At 42.8% G+C, this 19,974-nt stretch overlaps 1 protein-coding gene across 14 annotated transcripts in view; it reads right to left on the bottom strand.

Annotated features, from left to right (window-relative positions):
- The window catches only part of EPHA5 (EPH receptor A5), a 237,421-nt gene that overhangs the window by 110,729 nt on the left and 106,718 nt on the right, over positions 1–19,974 (bottom strand). For 12 of the 14 annotated variants that reach the window (XM_064652173.1, XM_064652172.1, XM_064652167.1 and 9 more), the window contains 2 exons: positions 15,220–15,375; positions 9,389–9,724 (listed from right to left, as the gene is read on the bottom strand). In XM_064652173.1, coding sequence (XP_064508243.1) covers positions 9,389–9,724; positions 15,220–15,375 — 492 coding nt within the window. The remainder of the gene's footprint in view (positions 1–9,388; positions 9,725–15,219; positions 15,376–19,974) is intronic. The other 2 variants (XM_064652179.1, XM_064652180.1) reach the window with 1 other exon arrangement.

The following is a 19,974-nucleotide window of genomic DNA, read 5'->3' as shown; positions in this document are numbered from 1 at the left end:
GCTTTTACCTGATTCAGCTTTGCTTCCTTTCATCTCATTTAGGGTCACAGAACAAAGATGCACAAGTTCTACACAGCAGGATGCAGAAGCACGATGGGCAATTGCACTGTGTATTATTCCTGGTAAGGCAGTAAGTAGTGCTAGTGCCCTCCACTGGCATTTTCCACCCAATTCTCCAAATCTACTTTTAAGGCATCGTTGTCTCTCCCTCTTAAAGGCCCTGCAGAGCTAAGGGGCCAGGAGCAAAAGGCCCCTTCTAACACTTGACGCACCCAGCACCCCTGGTCAAAACCCAAGGGCGGATTTTGCCAAATGCGTAAGAGAATTTGCAAATTTTTCCATCATTTCCACGGAGTGGTGCTCTTTCCAAGGCTTGCCCGTGACAAAGCACTTACAGGATCAATCCAGAATGCGCTCAGCACCTCTCAGCAAAGAGCAATGAATTGCCCCAGCTTGCTGCATTGCAGCAGCAAACCCCTCACCCAGTACCACCATAGCCAGTGGGTGTTCTGCACTGATTCGTACAGGGCCTTTTGATCAGAGCCCATATTCTTAAAAATTATCAAGCCCGAAGAAACAGGAAAATAAATAAATAATAACGCTTTCCTTCTGGTGATTTCTATTGTCCTGATCTAGCTGGAAATCCCATTAGTTACTCACTTTGATCAGGACTGTTCCTCCAGGACCAAGCGATGCAGAAAGCATTCCATCATGCCAGCAAATGAGCACATCTGAAGTGTGTTTTAATTAAAACCTTCCAACTCTTGAGCTTTTTGTAGTATTTGCATGTAGCTGAACTTTGGCCCAGCTGCTGTGGGAGAAATACAGTTTATTGCTGGGTTGTCTGTCACCTTGGGGCTGCTCTTGGTTCTTCAGGTAGAGCTCTCCCCTCCCTGTTGTGTGTCTCTGTGGCCCACCCTCAGGAAAAAGAAGGGGCAGTAAGCTGGGATAAAGCATTAGCCACCCCTACCACTCCTATTACATTAACCCTTTGCAAGAAATGTAAGTGCTGGAATTAGCATTTTGGACATCTTTCATGGAATGAGCAAGGGGTTTGCTGTTGAAGTGTATTGTAATAGCAACCACAGCAGAAGATGTGAAAAAACCTTCCAAGCCTCACTGAAACACACCTCTCCAATGAGAAGCAATCCAGGGGAGAAAAGCATTTCAGCCTGATACTGTAAAATTCTACCTGGGAACCTGTAATTCATGCACATTGCGAGTTGGAGCTCAGTTTTGATACACCAAAATCTTCCCTGGGATGCAGAAGCCAGCCTGTTTTGTGGATGCAGACACCAGGTGCAACAGCAACGAAGGGGAAAAAAATCTGGCCAAATGAATAAAATGAATAAATAAATAGATAAATTACAAACTGCATATTAAGGAGGGGTCAGGCTCAAGGCAAAAGAAAACAGACAGAAGGAAAATAGGGCCAGAGAATTGCCAGGTGGCCTTGCAGCACAGAGAGCCCAGCCCCCCTTCAAATGCGAGCTCATTTAGCAAGCAATTTGGCATCAGGACAGAAAGAGTGAAAGGCATTTGAACTGTCTGAGCTTTACCAAGCTGGCACAGATACTCACATAAAACAAGGGTGGGTAACCTCTGTCTTCTGTCTGGCATGTGTCCTTCATGTTCATACACACACAAATGTGTACACACTGCCATGCATGTACTTACACCTTCACGCTCATTCAAATCATATTATCAGCATGGCAGCTGCATGGGAAAGGAGAAACACCCTGTGAAGTTGCCATACTCTGAGCCACGTTTCTATAGCACAGCTCATTCAATGCACAATTACTGAAACACAAATGTTCAAACTATTCTGGTTCCTCCACTGTTATATTTAACTTTTGAAGGAGATTACTATAAAGAGCTTACTTGATGTGGTAAAGAAACCACAGTCAGAGAACAAGTGGGATGTTTATTAAATGCCTACAAGTCCACTGCTATTTCTCTAACAGCTCTGAAAGTATTTTTACATTCTCTTTTGGCAATTTGGGAGTCCTGGTGTCTTAAGAGTACTTTCAGAAGTTTCATCTATGCAGATTGTTACAAATGTAAAACTACTTTTAATGCTAAAATCAGAGAAATAACATATCAGACATAGGAATTATCAGTTTGCATACTGAGACTAAAGAGCTAAATAGGATTTTATTAGCAGTGAAATTTAAAAGCAACATTCATGGGGGAAAAAATCTATAAATTGATGTCATCTGGGCAGTGAAACCATTTCAGATGCTTTACTTTTTTTCTCTGCCAAGTACTGTGCTCAGCACAATACAAAGAGAACTCCTCGGCCCTGAAGACTGTGTTTTAAGGTGATTAGAATTAGATTAATATAAGATTACTTGACAATCATTTAAAAATATGGCAGCAAAACGGGAAATAAAATTTTAAACCAGCACTATCACTCTTGTAATGTAACATGAGTAGCGCTCTGCCCAAGTTTCTTACAGCTCTGACCTCGTGAAGCTCTTACTACACCTGATTGCAGCATGGCCTGCTCTATACTTGTTGGAATATATTAATATTTGCTACTCATACATCTCTAAACATTGAGACTCAGACTACTCAATACCTGCAACTCTACCTCAAGCCCGAGGCTACGTTGCTGGTGGTGATTCCAGTGGCTCTGCAGTATTATAGAGCAACCAGTTTCAATCCTGTTGGATGCAGCACCTCAAACAGACTATTCTGGGCATCTCTTGCTCCCCCACACCCAGCTGTATGGCACCATCCAGGTGCAGCCCATGGATTAATTTTTGCCAGGGGTAACCTGGCATTTGCTTTTTTGTATCTCATGCAACTGCCTCCCAAGTACCACGCTTTGAACGAGACTAATCGCTTTACCATAAAGATATTTGTCTCACTGCCACCGGGAGATGGTAAAACCTGCACCCCTACTGCACACAATGCAATGGATGTCATCAGTTGAATCTCATAACGAGGTCTTCAGCATCTGTCTTTTTCCCTTTTTCAGGAGGAGGGTGGATAGGGACAACTGCTTCTTACTATTTTTATTTTCATCTATAAATAAGATGTTTTAATTTCATGTCAAAATTGAAAGGTCTGCCTGTAGATGCAGGAAATGGTTTTTATTTCATCTTTTAATGTCCTCATATATCAACAATGGGATTGTCTCACATACTTCAAGAATAAAAATGACCTCTAAGTAAAAGTCATATTGTAATTTGGGGAATTTTTTTTTCATATTCCAAAGACTTCTTTCAATATTCAAGCATGTATTTCTAATATGCAAAGTATAACAAAAAAACTTATAACAAACTATGAAAAAGTAGCAATTACTGATTGGGGAGTTATAAATAAAACTGTAAAATATTCATCTGATCCATAATTCATTTGGTAGCAGACACCCAGCCATCTGGGCTGGGGTGAACTCATGATTCTGGAATAGGATGCTGGATGAAGATTTTGCATTCAGAATAAATGCAGCCATCACAAAAAAGGAAATGTCAAATCAAACAATAAACCTTTTGTATAACACTGGCTTTCAGGTTTTACTTTCTTCTGCCAGTGTGTTTGCTTTTTAACAACCTGTGATTGCATGCTCTGATTGCATGTGACCACGTTTCAAAAATATACCAAAATACTTCTTGAAGCTGATTACCAGCATGTGCACGGAACTTCACAAATGAAATTATCCTCTCCTGCTGCCTGAACCCTCACTAGCAGTTCAATACTCATTTTCACATCTCCCTAGACATGAAGGGTGTTCACAGCCAGCAGAAAGATCCTGCTGCAAGGGGTAGCGCAGGGTGCACTCAGCTTCAAATAGAGACCATGGTCTTTGAGGCAGTACTGGTTTACCTCTGCATATTAAAATACCCCTGTATTCACCTATCCTGGCATGGAAGACTACTTTTGCTTTTAGAAATACATCTTTGTAGGTTAAATGCTGCAATACCTGTGTTAACACACCGGAAGCTAATATGGCATCTCTAAATGGCAGTGCTTTCCGAACAGGTGGGCAATTGCAAACCTTAAACCCTCTATTTATGCCACTAATAGCTCCTCTCTGGCCAACGTGAATCTAAAGCACAGTTTAAACTACCAGACATACCAAATTCATAAAGGATTGCCTGCAGCCGTTAAAATTTTCTCGGAGTTCATAAAATGATTAGACAAAGTCATGCGAGAAAAATCCATTAAGGGCTAAAAAAGCACAAAGAGGTGGTCCCCAGAGGTTGGAGAGCGCTCTAGGGAAGCATTGGTACATGTCTGCCTTGTGCTCATACCTTTCTATGGTATCCACTATTGACCATTGCTGGGAAGATGATGCAGCTCAGTGGATTGAGTACTGTTACGATGGATGTTTAAAGGCAAGCCCCGCTCACCACGCTGGTAGTGGAAAGGGAGTTTTCCAAAAGTAAGCACCTGCTTGAGCTTTTGCAGGCCCTAAGTCAGCCTGGCTGAACAGTAATGCTGCAAAACCAGTCTTGCTTCTTGTGTGAGATGATGCAATATGGTGCAACATGCTACATCTACTGGAGCATCCTCTGGGAAATTTTTTGTTATTCCTAAAGAAAATAAGCAAGCTGTTCCCTTCCCCAAGCCAAACCATACAAGACTGTGAGACTTTAAAGTTGGAAGAATCAGACCATGACTGTTACAGGACTTGAACCCATCCATTTCCAAAAGCAATCTCTCAAAACGTGATTTTCAGCACAGCCATCGCTTGACTCATTTTCTGATGTTTTCTTCCCAGACTATGCAGGGCTGCAGCCTATTGGTTTCAAGAGCATGCAGATGCTGACGTAAGATTGCAACAAGCTCTATGTTGCAGGTTTCCCTTTTCGAATTGCCCTTGGCTGCTTTCCAAAGACTGCACACATCTGACTGTTAAGGAAAAAACCTTTTCCCTTGCTCCCCTCCACTGCAGCATCCCTGACTGCACAATCAGAGTAAGGATCATGGTGCTTAGCATACTTCCCTGCTCCAAGAGCCTTCCAATTGCTCCAAGTATCTAGCAGTACTTTTGGTCAAGCAAGAACCCAGCCATGCTTCCCAGGCAGCAGTATGGGTTGTCAGGTCCTGTTTTGCAACACCTTTGCTTAAATAGCATTGCTGTACCACAGGATGCAACTTATATCTCTGGTTTGGCCTCAGGCATGCAGACTCCTTGAGGCTTTAGACACATTAACTCCTCCTCTGCTAGCAAGCACATCTGTATCTTTTTTCTCCTCCTTGTCCAGAAGGCTCGAAAATATCATATAGGTCACAGAAGGGGATTGAACACTGGCTTCTGACTTTTCAAACAGCAAACAGGCAGGGGGTTTATCTGAAAACACACACAGAGAAGGTCTTTAAGTGTAAAGGAGTCTGTGGCATTTGGGATGCCAGCAGGAAAACTGCCCCATTCTCATACCCCCCACCTCCAGGCTAGTTCCGTGCCTGAAGCCATACCCAGCATGGAAGGTGCTGACATCAAAAGCAAAGAAAATTGCTCAGCTGTTTAGGCTGGCTTAAAGTGAATACTCTTAGCAGGTTTTAAGCCTAGAAAGGTTTTAAACATTGCATCTTTCCAGTTGTTCCTGCGATGATACAACCGGCATGCAGGCAACCATGAATCCCAACTGCTTGCTCCCCACGGACCCATTACAAGACACACGTCTCTGACCAAGACGTCATGGTAGGTGCTTTCTGCATACAGGGCAGATAAAAGACCTCAAGGGAGATGCACATCTCTGTCTAGAGCGACAGCATACCTTAATCATCCAGCTTGGTGAAATCACTGAGAAAAAAAAAAGTCATGCAGTTGTCACTTGAAAAGCAAATTTCAATATTAGCCGTACACACAGACTGCTCTCTGGAAACCATTTAAATAGGTGGAAGTTTCAAAAATATGAAAACTTAAACAAAACCATGAACAAGAAAAGGATGGCTAACTCAATCCTATCATTGCCACTTATGAATTATTCACTGTGCTCCAGCCCACGTGCATGAGGCACACTTTCTAACATGCTGTGAGACTGCATTACACATGGCTCCTTGCCATCTGTGCTGAGAAGTCCCTTGGACACGTACTTTGCAGCAATCCCATAGGGAAGAACCATGCTTGGGTCAACTCATGCTTACAAAGGGAATAAGGTCCTCTGCCTGCTGCAGCTCTAGGGTAGTCACAATGCAGGGCAGAGAAATTTCTGTCTCTCCTGGCTTGTGGCATTGCTCACCCTTTCTAGACATGTTTTCTAGTAGAAAAACACCTGCAAAATCCCACAGAAACAAGAGAGGTTTGGGGATTGCAAGAGGGTGACAGGGAAACTAGTCCTGTATCTGGAGCCTACGGCCACTGTGTCCTGCATGGATCAGTCCAATCCCAAGTACTGTCAGGTCCACAAGTACTGAGGTCACTGACTGATAGTAGCTATCAGCCTCTTCTTGTGCATAAAATTCTACTGTTTCCTTGCTGTATTTCCAAATCTGACTTCAAAAGTTCAGAGGAAAATTACATCAGTCTGAAAATGCCAGTCTGATTGCCAGTGCCAAATCTTTTACTCATTATTAAAATAGTGGAGAGATGAAGGAGGACAAATTATTTTGGAGAACACCATATTTTTTTTAGGAAGTAATCCCTTTGAGAGTCCAAACCAGAGGCAGTTTCTGCTGCCAAAAGTTCCTATGCCCAGAAAAGGTGGTGTTCCCAGCATCCTGCTGTCTGCACATTTTTTTGCAGTCTTGAAATGAGCATGGTCTTTTTGGGACGGAAAAAAGCCAAACCAACAAAACAGACTCTGGCATTTCTCTGCAGTGCTGGGTTACTGCATACGTGCCAGCAGGACTCCAGCAGCCAAAACTATCCCATGGCATGCATTTTTTCAATTTTCTGCAGCCAGCAGATCTTGTAGCAGGATTTTTCCTACTGCTGCAGTTGGCTTTGTGTCACTGATTCAACTTCATTAACCAGCTTCCATGAAAATATAATCACACCATCAGAAAACCTGTGCGAGGGAAAAGATGAGACACCAGAGTTGCACCTCTTGGTGGTAATTTCAGGAGAAAGCTAGGTGGGCTGAGACTCCCTGAAGCCCCATGTGCCCTGTCTGCTCTTACTTGAGAAAGGACTGCTGAAGGTGAGTCTTTTGCAGAGACATCCAGAATTGCTGGGCATGGCCAGGCACGGACCACTATACCTGCACACCTCATTACTTGCCTCAAAGGACATTTTTTGGAGGAGCCTTAAAAAGACTGATTTCCACTTTCCATGCTTGGCAGTTTGTCTGATTTGCTGAAGTCCCTCTTTACATCTGCTTTATTTCTGGCATGGACAAACTGATGGTCACTCCAGGGAGTGTTGAAAGAGCACATCACTGGGAAGTACATTTGATGCTACAGCTCCAGCAAACAGGCCTGGTTCTCCTCCTTAACGAGTGGTGGGACCAGACAGAGAGACAACAAAATACAGTCACCACTGCTTTCTTTAGACAGTGGTTTGATCGAACCTCCTGTTGAATCAAACATGAGAGCACACAGATACAATTTCAACACCACACAGTGAATTAAACACTTATGGCTTGATCCATTAGTATCTCCCTTGATTGCAGCTCCACCGGGGTAAACAGTGAAACTTAACCAGAAGCTACACTTACCCACCTGTCCTTGGCATGAGCTGCATTTGTCACAGGTTTGCCATTTCCTATAACAGACCTTCTAATACAAGGCTAGAGGTGATAACTGTGCAAGGGGGTTATTCTTGGCCTGACACACAGGATATGCAGCTACGTGGATAAATCCTGCTGCAGCTATGGAGAGTTTGGGACATAACTCACAAACCAGGACCATTTCCTCACAGTCTACACTGATCAGCAAGGTATCATCTCCTCTTGTACAGCTACATTTGCTGAGGTTTATGTGGATTTAATGCCACACAGGGAAAATCCAATGCCAGCAATGAAATGCCAATGCAAACCCACTAACAGGAAAATACACTTTTTCCAACAACAGCATTTCTAGCAGCAGCCTTCACAATGGGAAAATAGTAAACAGCATTAGGACTGTGGCACCCACTAATCTGCATTAAACAGGTGTCTTCAACCGTGTCATACTGCCATCCTCTAATATTCCTTCAGCAGATTCCGTGCCACATCTATCAGCAGCATCCCTGGCATGCCTTTATTTCCTGTCCTTGAGATATATCTGAATGATTTCTGAAACACTTCAACAATCCACTTTAATTGCCAGGGCAGGTATCTGGTGAAGTGCAATGCAATTGCACTTTCTTGCTGCTGGCTACCAAGCCTGTGCATAGACACCTGGGTAGCAGGAATGAAATGCAGCCCTCCTCCAGCTAGCGTTTTTCTGCTCTGCAGTGAGGATCTGCCAATCTACATCTAGCTGTTATGCTGAATTGCCCACCAGGTTTCCAAGGTTTACCTTGTCTGGAGAAGGCAGGGGGTGGCTCCAGTGATTTGGCAGCACAGTTCCTCACACTCCCAAAGGCTACCAGTTCACATTCCTGGAAGGAGTCCACAGTGGATAAATGCCACTGGGGAGCCCTAAACTAAATGGCAGGAAGCAAGCCAGGTAGGCAGAGACCCTAAAACACAAAGCATGAGGGACAAGAGAAGGATAGGTCGGTCAAATTTGCAGAAGTTGTGTGATGTGCCTGGTGTGTTGATGTGCCTGAAAGGAGATATAATCATGTTTTTGCCTCTCATCACACTTCCAAGTGAAAAGGTACAATGGCAACTCCCTGCCGGTGTCAAAGTGACAGCTCTTTTCAACTGCTGGGCAAAGGAAGGGCAGACAGATCTGAGCCCTGGACAAAGGAATAAACCAGTCTACATGATCTCCACCTGTACAGTGCAAAACCAAGAACACAGTATGCAGTGACATCTTAGCCCTACCTTGTTGGAGAAGCAGTGACAATGTACCTCACCAGCCTGAGTCCAATCACTTTAGTATCACACTGTAGAAAAGGGATCAAATTTCCTAAAGTGACTCAAACAATTTTCTTAGGGAAACCGTTTGCAAAGTTAAAATGCTTTAGCCATTGGGATTTGTAATCGAAATGAACTCTTATAAATTTCTCTTTCTCAACAGGAAAGGCAGCTCTTTTCTTTCTGGTTTAGCGGACGGATATACGAAAATGCAAAGAAGTGGAGATATCTTCGAGTAGTTTAGTGTAAAAGAAAAAGGTCGCAAATCCTAAAACTGTGTCCTGCTGAAAGGAAACATACTGAAGACTGCAGTAATTATAACCTATGAGACATAAGCACCCCCCAACTCCCACACCCCATATTTGAAGAGGCCATAGTCCAGCTCTCCATGCTGGAGACTTCTACCCATTCCAAAGGGAGGTCCACACTGGGTCTGACTGGCTTGGGCTCCCACCCCAGACATTTCCCCAGGTTGAAGATCCACTTACCTGCCTGGTTTGTGGTTACATTTACAGACACAAACTGCCGGGCTCCGGGGTTCTGGTCGGACACTCCATTCACTGCCTCAATTTCAAAGGTATAGTTTGTATGAGCAAGTAGATCCACCATCATGACAGAGGTGTTTTTCAGGCCGGTTTGCTGGGGAAGGTACCTGACATGACCGCCACACGCCTCACACAGACCCGAGTGTGAGCTGCACTTCTTGCATGCAATATAATAAGACACATCTTTCCTTCCACCAGTATCAGCAGGGGGAATCCATTCCAGAAAGACACTAGTCTCGTTAACATTTGAGATGGCACTCCGAGGAGCAGAGGGGGGTCCTGGTTTGTAAAGTGAGAAAAACACATGGTAAAAACAGTATTATCAGTCATCCTGCTTGCTACTACTCTCTAAGCTAAAAAGAGATGCTCCATTGCTCATGTGTCAGAAAGCACAAAGGGATCACTTGCAGCAGCACCTGAAGAACTGGGAAAATAGGGAATTTGTTTTGAGCACTCCCATCTCACCTCAAGCAGTCTGTGTTGGGACACAGTCATCTGTGTCTGAGGACAAGACACTGGGTAGCTCAAACCCAACAGGAGGAGTGCTCTACCCTGAGGCATTGCCTCTGGTGCTCTCCTTGCTCTTCCTGCAAAGGGAGCAGCAAGTCCTTGCTCTGTCCAAGCTTTGTTAGCTTCACTAGAGGCAAGAGTCCCCCTCTTCACCCCACTGCCCCTATATTACTAGCCCTAGGTCCTAAAATAAGATATTCACTAGGGTTTCTGCACTACTTAGGTACTTAACCCAGACGCCGAATCTTTCCTCTGTGTGTATCCGTCTCTTCTCATCAGCTATTTGGCAACAGTGAAACCTAAGCTTGGGCATCCAAATCACACTTCAGTGAGACACTCAGTGCAGCCCAAAGCAGATGGTGATCTACACAGATCACTGGAAACACGGTCATATCTGGCTATTCAACAGCAGCCTTCTTGGCCCCTGCCAAGCTGCAGCATGGTTGGTTAGCCACACTGCACTTGCTTATTTTGCCAAGCCTCTCCACTCAGGATGCCAGCATGGCTCTGGCAAGGCTATCCAAGGAGGAAGAGGTGCTACAGAGGTACCAGAGCACTTGCAAAAAGTCAGCTGTTTTTCTTCATCCTGGGGGGAAAGGCTGTGGCTGGACAAGCAAACCCCACCTGGAGACACCTTCAAGACTGCTTCCTTGCAAGCTTTTTGTTTTTAACAGTCTCGTGTTGCAGATGAAGGGCAAGCTGCAGATAAACCCTGAAGACAACGTGAAAGGACAAGCAGGAGTCTCATGCAAGAAATCCACATATTAAGTACTCAGGGAATGCTAACGAATGAGGAAGAAAGGGGAAATTTATCAAAGCAAGCTGGGATGGATTTTAGTCACAGCACCACCAGAAGCTATGCAGCAAAGATTGGTATTTTTCTGAGGGAAGGCAACACAACACACTTCCTTTCAGTTTGAATGAAGCTGTCAAAACCCATGAGCAGTTCCTTGAAAAGAGTCCGACAAGTACCTTCATTAGCTAGAGATCCATACGAACCTAACAAGCTGTCTTAGGCTGTCATTGTTTTGTTGTGATAATTAAACTTGATTTGTTATTTAAAACAGGCAGCGTTGCAAAAATGAAATTACCTTATAAACCAAAAGCATTTTCTTCTATTTCCCTTTCCTATTCCCCTTTCTAAGTCTATACAATTGGTAACACTGATAAATTGAAACACCGTCATGATTTGCACTCAAGCTGTTCTGATTCAATGAGAAATTTGCTGACAGAGGAAATAAATAATCCTGATGTATTTTTTTATTCTTTGGAGGAAAAGCAGTTGAAGAGAAAAGCTAAGGTAGCTTAGGAAATGGTAGACCATCTTTGTTTTATGTGATCTCTTCAGATCACTATGAACAAGGAACAAGCCACTCACAAGCTGTGCCTTGGGGATCCAGTGCTATTTAGCTAATGACATCAAGGTACAGCCCAAGTGAGTACTACCTTCTGCAGTGTCATACTCGTACTGATACATTGGAAACTATGACATTCATCACTGGAGCTGTGTGGAGTTATATATATTGCACTCAAGGGTTTTTTTATATGTTTTACTGGTTAAATTGCCCTATTTTTTCTTTCACAGGATGAATGCCCTTTTGCTGATGCCAGTACTCTAGGAAAAAATAAAGAACTCAGGCACAAGAAACATTTACTGGACAATGTGTCTTTAACGGGGGATAAATTATTACTTTTGTAAAATCACCAGTGGTTTTTACTTGCTTTGTACAGAAAAGTCAGCTGCTCTTCTTGAAGGCTTAACAAACATCAGCTTCAGTGGAAATGGTTTAAAGCCAGTGGGACTTCATAACCTACAAAATTAGCATTCTCATAGGGCGTCAGAGAAAGGTCTTTAGTAGTCTACAGATACCTAACAAGACCTACTTGAAGAATACTGAAACTGTACTTGGATAGGACTTGGCTAAACCCCATCTGGGAGAACAAAAAGGTGTTTTACCTTAAGAAGAGGTGGCCCTAGGTCTGCTAAGGTGGTCTCCTTTAATTTCCAAACTCCTTTTGTCAAGGACAAAGATATTAGTCCTCTGATTTTTTAAAATACATAAATAATTTTTGAGTTTGCTACTTTGTACCCTAAGCATGTAAAATTCACCCCTTCTGCACCACAATTTAGTGACAAGAGGTAAATTTCTGGAAGCAAAGATATTGGTATTTTTTCTTGATGGACAGCAAACCTGTTATTTACTGAGGCAAATATTTTCAAAAAAAAAATAACCTACAAGAGAAATTACCCTCAAGATATAAATATATATATATGTACACACACAAAGTTAACTCTAAACTTTTTGCAAGCACAATTTTACACCAAATACTATAAAATCTTTGTCCCATGTATCATAATACTACAAATATTTCCCCAACGTGCTCTGAACAGCAATAGGGCTACTTGTCAGAGGTGTGATGGGAAAAGAAAGGGTGTAACTACGTTTTAGTTTTAAAGAGATGTTGTGCAAGGAACTGAAACTAGGATTACTTAATTTAAGAAGAAATAAAGCACAATTACTTCCTGGAAGACACATAATAATATTAAGAGAATTTTAAAATATCCTTCAGAGTCATTTTTTTTTTCTGGGGGCAATAATTATTTCAGACTGCATCACATTACTATTAATTTCAAAATTACCAATCATTACTTACAAATCACACTTAAGGAACTGGAAAAATGAAACAAAAATGTATTTCTTCCTTGTCCTGTATTTAACTGAGCAGTTGACAATGGCAGTAAATAATAAAAACATTAAAAAACCCCTTGCAATATTTTCCTACCACTCATGACTCAAGTCTGTCTTGCCTGTGTTTTAGTTTATGATGAGATGTTGCCTTCCAGATCTAACTGGACTGGTTTAAAACATTAGTGTTGCTACCTACTCGTTACTGTCCCTACTAAAATTTTCTACCCCTGCCACTGAGCTGGTGTAGCACATGCCCTCCTCATCACCTTCAGCACAAATACAGCAGGATTAGGACAAAATCCTAAGAAAAGATGCATGGGGAAAGTGAGGGTGACTGAAGCACATGGAGAAGGCACAGATAATCCACCCTGCTTTTGGGGTTGTAAGTATGAATGCCAGCAGAGATGCTGCAACATCCTCAACTGCTGCACCAGGGTTTGCAGTGGGCAACAGAAGCTGAGCAGTGCCTTGATCAGCATTAAACCTCTCATCTGCCCCAGAAGTACTCAGTACCCTGCCAAACCATATCCTAACACAGCTTCAGGGACCATGCCTGCACTTTAAACTAGCTTATAGTAAGCTTTCAAAACAAAAATAAAACCCACCCTGAAACAAAACACCCAAATGTTAAAACCCAACAAACTTTGCCAACCACCACCAGTAAATAAGCATAAAACCCACAAAAAAAGCCATAAAACCAAAATCCCATAGTATTTGCAGAATCGGAAATTACAGACTTTACGTACAGGGTTCAAACTGCATCAGAAACCTAGGGGGAAGACGTGCTTGACCCTTGCTTGTACCTCTCTGAACATCCTGCCCTGTGCTCAGGCCATAGGCATGCATAAAGATCTTCTTTAGGGATGGCAGCTCCTTCCCTGTGCTAATTCACCATCAGGACAGACTGGATGCATACCCTTACATCCTGAGAAGGGGCAGAGAGCAACACCACTAATGGTGGGCAGGAGGCACAGTGGATACCAGAGTCTGGCATAACTCTCCATCAGTTCCTGGCTTTGGTGCTGTCTGCACAGAAAAGCCAATTTTATGAGTGTTTCCAGAGCTCAGTGTGTTTCCCAATACCATGCTGGACCACATTATCTCTCAATTATTTATGATTTTTAAGTCAGGCCAAGGGGCAAAATGAACATCAAGAAGCCCTGGTATCAAAGTTTTTCATGCTGTAACCCACCCTAGCTATGGCTGCAAAAGACACCGGCATACCTATTTAATAAATCGAGAAGTGCTTGCATGACTCATCCCCCAGACCACTTCAATCTGACAGCACCAGTGACTGCAATGCTGCCTAAGGCTGTCTTCTCCTTCCCTGCAGCACACCTTCCAATACCCATGTGCTTCATGCTCCTTTGCCTGGTGAAAATCAAAGGCAGAGTTCAAGGGGACCAATTCTGCTCCAAGTGCCTCCTTCAGGCAAGCAGAGAGCTGCCGAGGGCAATTTCCTTTGCAAGAGTATCTTTCCTGCAGAAACGGACTCTTTCTTCCTCCTTTTGAAATGCAAACTTGGGAAGCTAGGAAGGACACCTGTATTCACTGGGAAAGGCACAAAAAGCCTCTACCATGCCGACATGATGCAGGAAAAACAGCACTGAAGTCACCTCTTCACCACTGCCCAGCAGCTCTGAGCATGCGTGGACTCATAAACCTACTTTTTCTGCCATTGTTTAAGTTTCTTGGAAGCTCTAACTGCAGTAGTTAGCTACTGTAGTAGCACCAATAGTTCAGTCCTCTTTGGTCCCTTTTAACCCCTTCTGCATCATGAAAATTACATTCGGAGCATGACAGACCCAGCTCAGGTCTGTGCTGCACTCATCAGCAGGACTGGCTGGGGGCATGTAAATTATGGCCCTAACTATCTGAAACATAAACTGAACAAGAGACTTTCAAGGTACAGCTGACAGGATAGCTCACAGATAACAGGGGAAGGGCAAAATTAATGATTCTGATTACACTGATCCCACCTTGGACTCCCAGTACTCCAATGTGCTTGTCAGACTGCCCTCCCCCTACGTAAAGAGCATAAGTTCTACATTTTCACTGCAGACTGGAGAAGCAGTTTCCATTGCAGAGTTTTAAACTACCCTGAAGAGTGAGCATCTCCAGGCAGATTGGAAAGATAGATCTCTCTCCCTGCTTGTTTACTGAAAATGAGCTGAGATGATACTAAGCAGGACCATGTAGATTCTACCCCTGCCTAATGCTGACAAGCACTGCCCATCATTCCTCCCGCATGAGTGCTCCACACTGGTACTCATGTTTGAATGCTGTGCTGCTGGCTGAGTCTGCCCAGGGTCCAGTGGCAAGAGATGGAGCATGGTTCATTATAAAATGCTTTCTGGGTTTGATGCCAGCTTTTCAAGCAAAAAGCTTTGAAAAGTCTCCTCTCGTGTAACTGGGATTACAATCAACAAAGCCAGTGACATTACAAGTGTGTCAAGACTAGTTCAAACTCCAGTCCAGAGCCTGAAAAAGCACATTAATTAGTATCATAATGTCTAATCACAGTACAGGAACAGCTGGAAAGGATTAAAAACAACCCTATAAGCACATGCTTACTTGTACAGGCCATTGTAGGTGGGTCTGATTCCTTCCTAAAATAGTGTTCTTCACACAGGCAAGATGTGGATGCTTCATCAAGCGTGTAGCTGTGGGGGGGACATTTGCTGCAGGATGGACTGTGGGGTGAAGCTTTGAAGAACCCAGGTCTGCATACTGTGAAAAGAAGAACCACAGGCTAAGCTCTCCCATCATAAAATTAGTGTCTTCACATTTCGTCTTAAAAAACCCCCATATCCTCAGCTATAAAACAGACAAACACTCGCAAGCTATTTGGTTTGCATATTTTAAAAACACTAACAGATAGTACATACTTAAATATCTGCATGAAAAGAGAACTAGTATTTGTCGATTATTTTTTTCCCTTAACATCTGCCATTGCTGGGTATTTATTTTCCTTGTTGAATGCATTAGAGGTAACATCTTCTGGGATCTGCTTTAGAAAACATTACTGTGATTTTTTTTTTCATTTAGTCTTAGAAAAACAGGTAAAATACATCTTGTGGTTTTCATTTAAGATGTTCTACACCCAGAAATCAATGTCTCAGCAAACAAATAGCAACATGGTGGTGGAGGGGATCTCAAGATTGACAGATTTAAGACATTGTGATAAGGCTACTTCCCTAGGGTCTTTTCCCCCACAAACCTGTGATGAATTTTAAAGTGCTCCACATAAGACAGACTATTCTGGCTATAGCCTGAACTAGGCATGCTCACTGTACAAGATATTCCTTCCAGCTCCAATATATATGCATGATGAGGCACAAAGAGTTGATCTGAGAGCTATTTTTCTTCTTACAAATATAGTGCTAAAGGTAGTTTGGGATTTTTTTTTAATAATTTGAAGTGAATACACTAATATCTTGTTTCCAACCTCCTGAAACACATGCTCTTTCATCTATGCAAAGGACTCTGTACTTCATCCGTGTGTGCACACTAAGTCAGAAGCAGTGACAGCCACAGGTTTGCAAGTAGTGTTTTAGGAAAAAAACCAGCTAGCCCTGTAGTCATACCATTATATGCAGAATTATAGATACACTGTTAGTAAACTGAGGAAACCGTGATTTTCTCTTTGTCTCAAAAAGCAGAAACAGAGAGATGTGTTAAAGCAGCTCCAAGTGATGCTACCTTTCTTCCTTCAGAGTTGCTCTAAAGTATTTCTGCCCTAGCATGATATCAAGAATGCATAAATCTGCTATCAGACTTACAGAACTTACCTGGAAATCCCAGAGCCTTTCCACGTGCATTCAAACTTACCCAGTTGTAATTAGCTCGCAAAGAAAATGAGTTCACAGCAAAAGCACTAATATTATCCCATCAGAAATGTCCCAGACACTCACAGCATGTGCTAAAACTCAGCAATTGATGACAGAATTCATCTTCACCATAGATAAAGTATAGATTTTTACTAGTGATCCCTTTCCTCTGATCAAGCAACTAGGACATCTGCTTCTAAAGTTGGCTCTGCTTCCTTCAGTACCGGAGAAACCCTCTCGACATCTTCCCTTTTACATCAGCTGCTTCTTCATCAAAGGTGAGGCACCTGCACATCAATTCCTAACTCCCAGAGCTAACCAACAAGTCTTTGATGACTAAGATCACTCATGCATAAAAAGTGGTGTGATCCAAGAGCATCCAACAGACCTCCCCCAGGCCCCACTTCCACAGTCTTACCCAGACCACAAAACTCTCACAGCAAGCACTGTGCAAGTCTGAAGCAGGTCCCAAGCCCACTACTGGCTGACAGGTTGCCATCATGCATCTGCAGCCTCTCTGCCCTACTGCAGGGGTTGTTCATCTCCAGGAACCCTGCTGACCTCCCCAAACTGGGCACCTTCCCACACTATCTCCCACCTCTCTTTCCTTCTCACAAGACAGGCACAGAATAACTAGTTGGACTGGAGGGATTTACAGGTTTTAAAAATCCATTTTCCAAAATTGCTCATCACCCAACTAGTGCTCCACACCTAGGCTCTGCAGGATGCAGTGTTCTGCTTTGTGTCGATACACCAGGACTAGTGACCAGACCTAGGGCTGAATTTATTCTTGATAGCTTTTAGCAGACTTGCCACGAGCTGCCCTCTTGCTTTACAGCACATTTCTCAGTTTCTAGCACCTAGTTAAGTTCTTTTATTTACTTCACAGCCACTTTCAAATGCTGCCCTACCTACAGCAAGGACTTGCTATGCAGTCTCTTGAGAGTCTTCTGGGAGAGTAGACCACCAAATGGTTCCCCTCTAGCTTACAATGGTATTTCAAATCCAAATCAAACTCACTTGCACACACAGATAACAGAGACGGGCAAATGAAAGCACAAAAATGTGCAACATATAACGAGGGCAGCCCACATCTAGTGTGTATTCAATGTAATTAGCCTGCAAAGAAGAACTTGAATTTATCTCATTATGTCCCACCAAGACAGACAGAAAATCGTTACAGCACAAAAGTTTACCATGCTTCTATTTTGTGCAAAGCAGTAAATGCAAAATAAGTCAGTTTTCCTTGACAGATTTTCAACGAGGTACAGCTTGTTAATGACGGCATGATACGTAGATCAGCTCAAAGAGAATGTTTGGTTTTCATGAATAAGTATGGAGCCAAGAGATGCACAACGCTGATAACCAATGTTTTAATGAGGGATGTGAAATAAAACTGAACTGGACCAAATTTTTTATAGTCTGCAGGCTCCCATGGGTCAGGCAAGTCCCTTCTCTATTAAAAAACTATAAGGAGGAACAGTCAAGAGCATTACGTGACTGAAGATTTCAACATGAGTCCTCAAAACAAACACCCAGTAGAGCAGAATATTACCAGATATAAGTGAAATACTCTTGTGTCAGTTCTTAGAAAGGAAGAATTCGGGGACAGAGGATGGGATATGCAAAGAGGGAGTATAGAAAATAAAAATAAATGCAAGAAGTGCCACATTGAATAGTGTTGTGCCGAGTCCAAACACCTGCAGCAGATGCTTTGGGGAGGACAGAGAGAGATTTACCGGGTTCTCCCAGCACAGTCTTCCAGGCTCTCATGACGAGCAGCTTGGGGACAACTCCTGATGGAAACCACACTTGCACTACCATGCTCAGGAGCCAAAGCAGCTGTAGCTGCATGGGTGTTTCAGGCTTAAGTCATATCTACTATAACATTATTCTCTTTAACATTTCCATTGTATATGGCACAGAGAGGACAGCCTGTAAGATGGTTCAAGCAGCAACTGCCTAATAGACAGGGATGCTGTGATGAAATGGATGCTGCTTAAATGAAAGATGACCCAGGGACATCTTATGCCTCCACACTGTAGACCAGGTATGACAGTAGGTGGATCACAAGCACAGTCTTGTGCTTGAAGCTGGTACCATGTCAATTTTCTGCCACTGTAGCAACGTCTCAGACATTTTGGAAATCAGCTTCAGAGCAGAACAGGGCCACAAACAACCTACCTTGCAGGTACCTTGGGTTTTGGTCTTTATTTTACCATTCATCTTCTGACAGTCAACCTTATAATCTCTTCATGAAGTATACATGACTTCATTTAAAATTATATGGGTGTCTGGAGTTTAATTCCTAATTAAATCTTATTTTAGTCTTCTTATATTTTTATCTTGGTATTTCCAATTCAACAGCTCTTGAAAGGATACATAGAACTAGCACAGTACATATAATGGTGCTTATAATGGTACTATCTCCCTTTTAAAGGGGATAGAAAGCAAGAGAAATAAGATGAGCTTAAGACTCCCCATAATCTGCAGCAAACCAGCTGAAAAGAAATGAAATCAAGTTTTAAGCTGTTGATGAGATCTGCTTCTTTCTTCTTAGTATTAAAACTGGTAACTCCTTAGCTGATTAACAGCCACCGATGTGTGAAAATAGTCTTTAAATTAAATTGGTTGCTAGAAAAAAAATAATTATTTTAGACACAGCAAATATGCCATAAACAGCCTGCTAGTGTTAGGTACAAGTGGGATGTGTTTCTGTTAGTAGCACATCCATTATTAGCAAATTAATTTCACTGTTTTTATTTTTAATAGCAATCACAAAATGTTGCGGGCACAGAGCATTAACATCTGTGCAACCTCTTGCTTGCACACTTCAAAATGGGCCAGAGAGAGATGGCTGCAACAAAGGATGGCAGCAAGAGCATCTTGGGACAGCAATGGCTTGAACTGATCCCTTGAACCGTCAGCAATCAGATTGGAAACTATCTTTGTACCTTGCAGATGGCAGGCCACAAGAGCCATGCTGAAAGAAACTGACTCTTGCAACATGGGTGGATGGAGGTACAATCACTCTTACAATGAAAACTAGCCTCTTTGAACAATGTGCTGAATGCACCATACCAGTAGTAGAGACAGTGAGTATCAGTGAGGAGACACAACAATAAATAGGGAAAACAAGCCAATAACATCAACCAGCTGGGACTACTTGGCAGATTATTTTCTGCAAGCCTTAACATCAAATGATTTGCAGTTGTATCCCTGTAACCATCCCTCCCCTGAGCTTTGGCTGAAGATTGCATCCCATGGGCAGGCTCCTCTCCTCTCCAGCTGCCCCATGCCTTCGCTGCACACTGACACTAGGCAACACATGCTGGAAGCAAGAACCATCTCTGAGGCTTTCCATACCCACAGGCATGTATATGGTCCTGTTGGTAAACCCACCCAATTATCACAGAGTCATAGAATCATAGGCTGGAAAAGACCTCCAAATTCATCTAGTCCAACTTTTGACTGAACATCACCATGTCAACTAAACCAG

This window comes from Pseudopipra pipra, chromosome 4 (genome assembly GCF_036250125.1).
Source record: "Pseudopipra pipra isolate bDixPip1 chromosome 4, bDixPip1.hap1, whole genome shotgun sequence".
Classification (NCBI taxonomy): Eukaryota; Metazoa; Chordata; class Aves; order Passeriformes; family Pipridae; genus Pseudopipra; species Pseudopipra pipra.
Note: the sequence above shows the minus strand (reverse complement) of the source record. Positions and strands in the feature narration are given on the sequence as shown.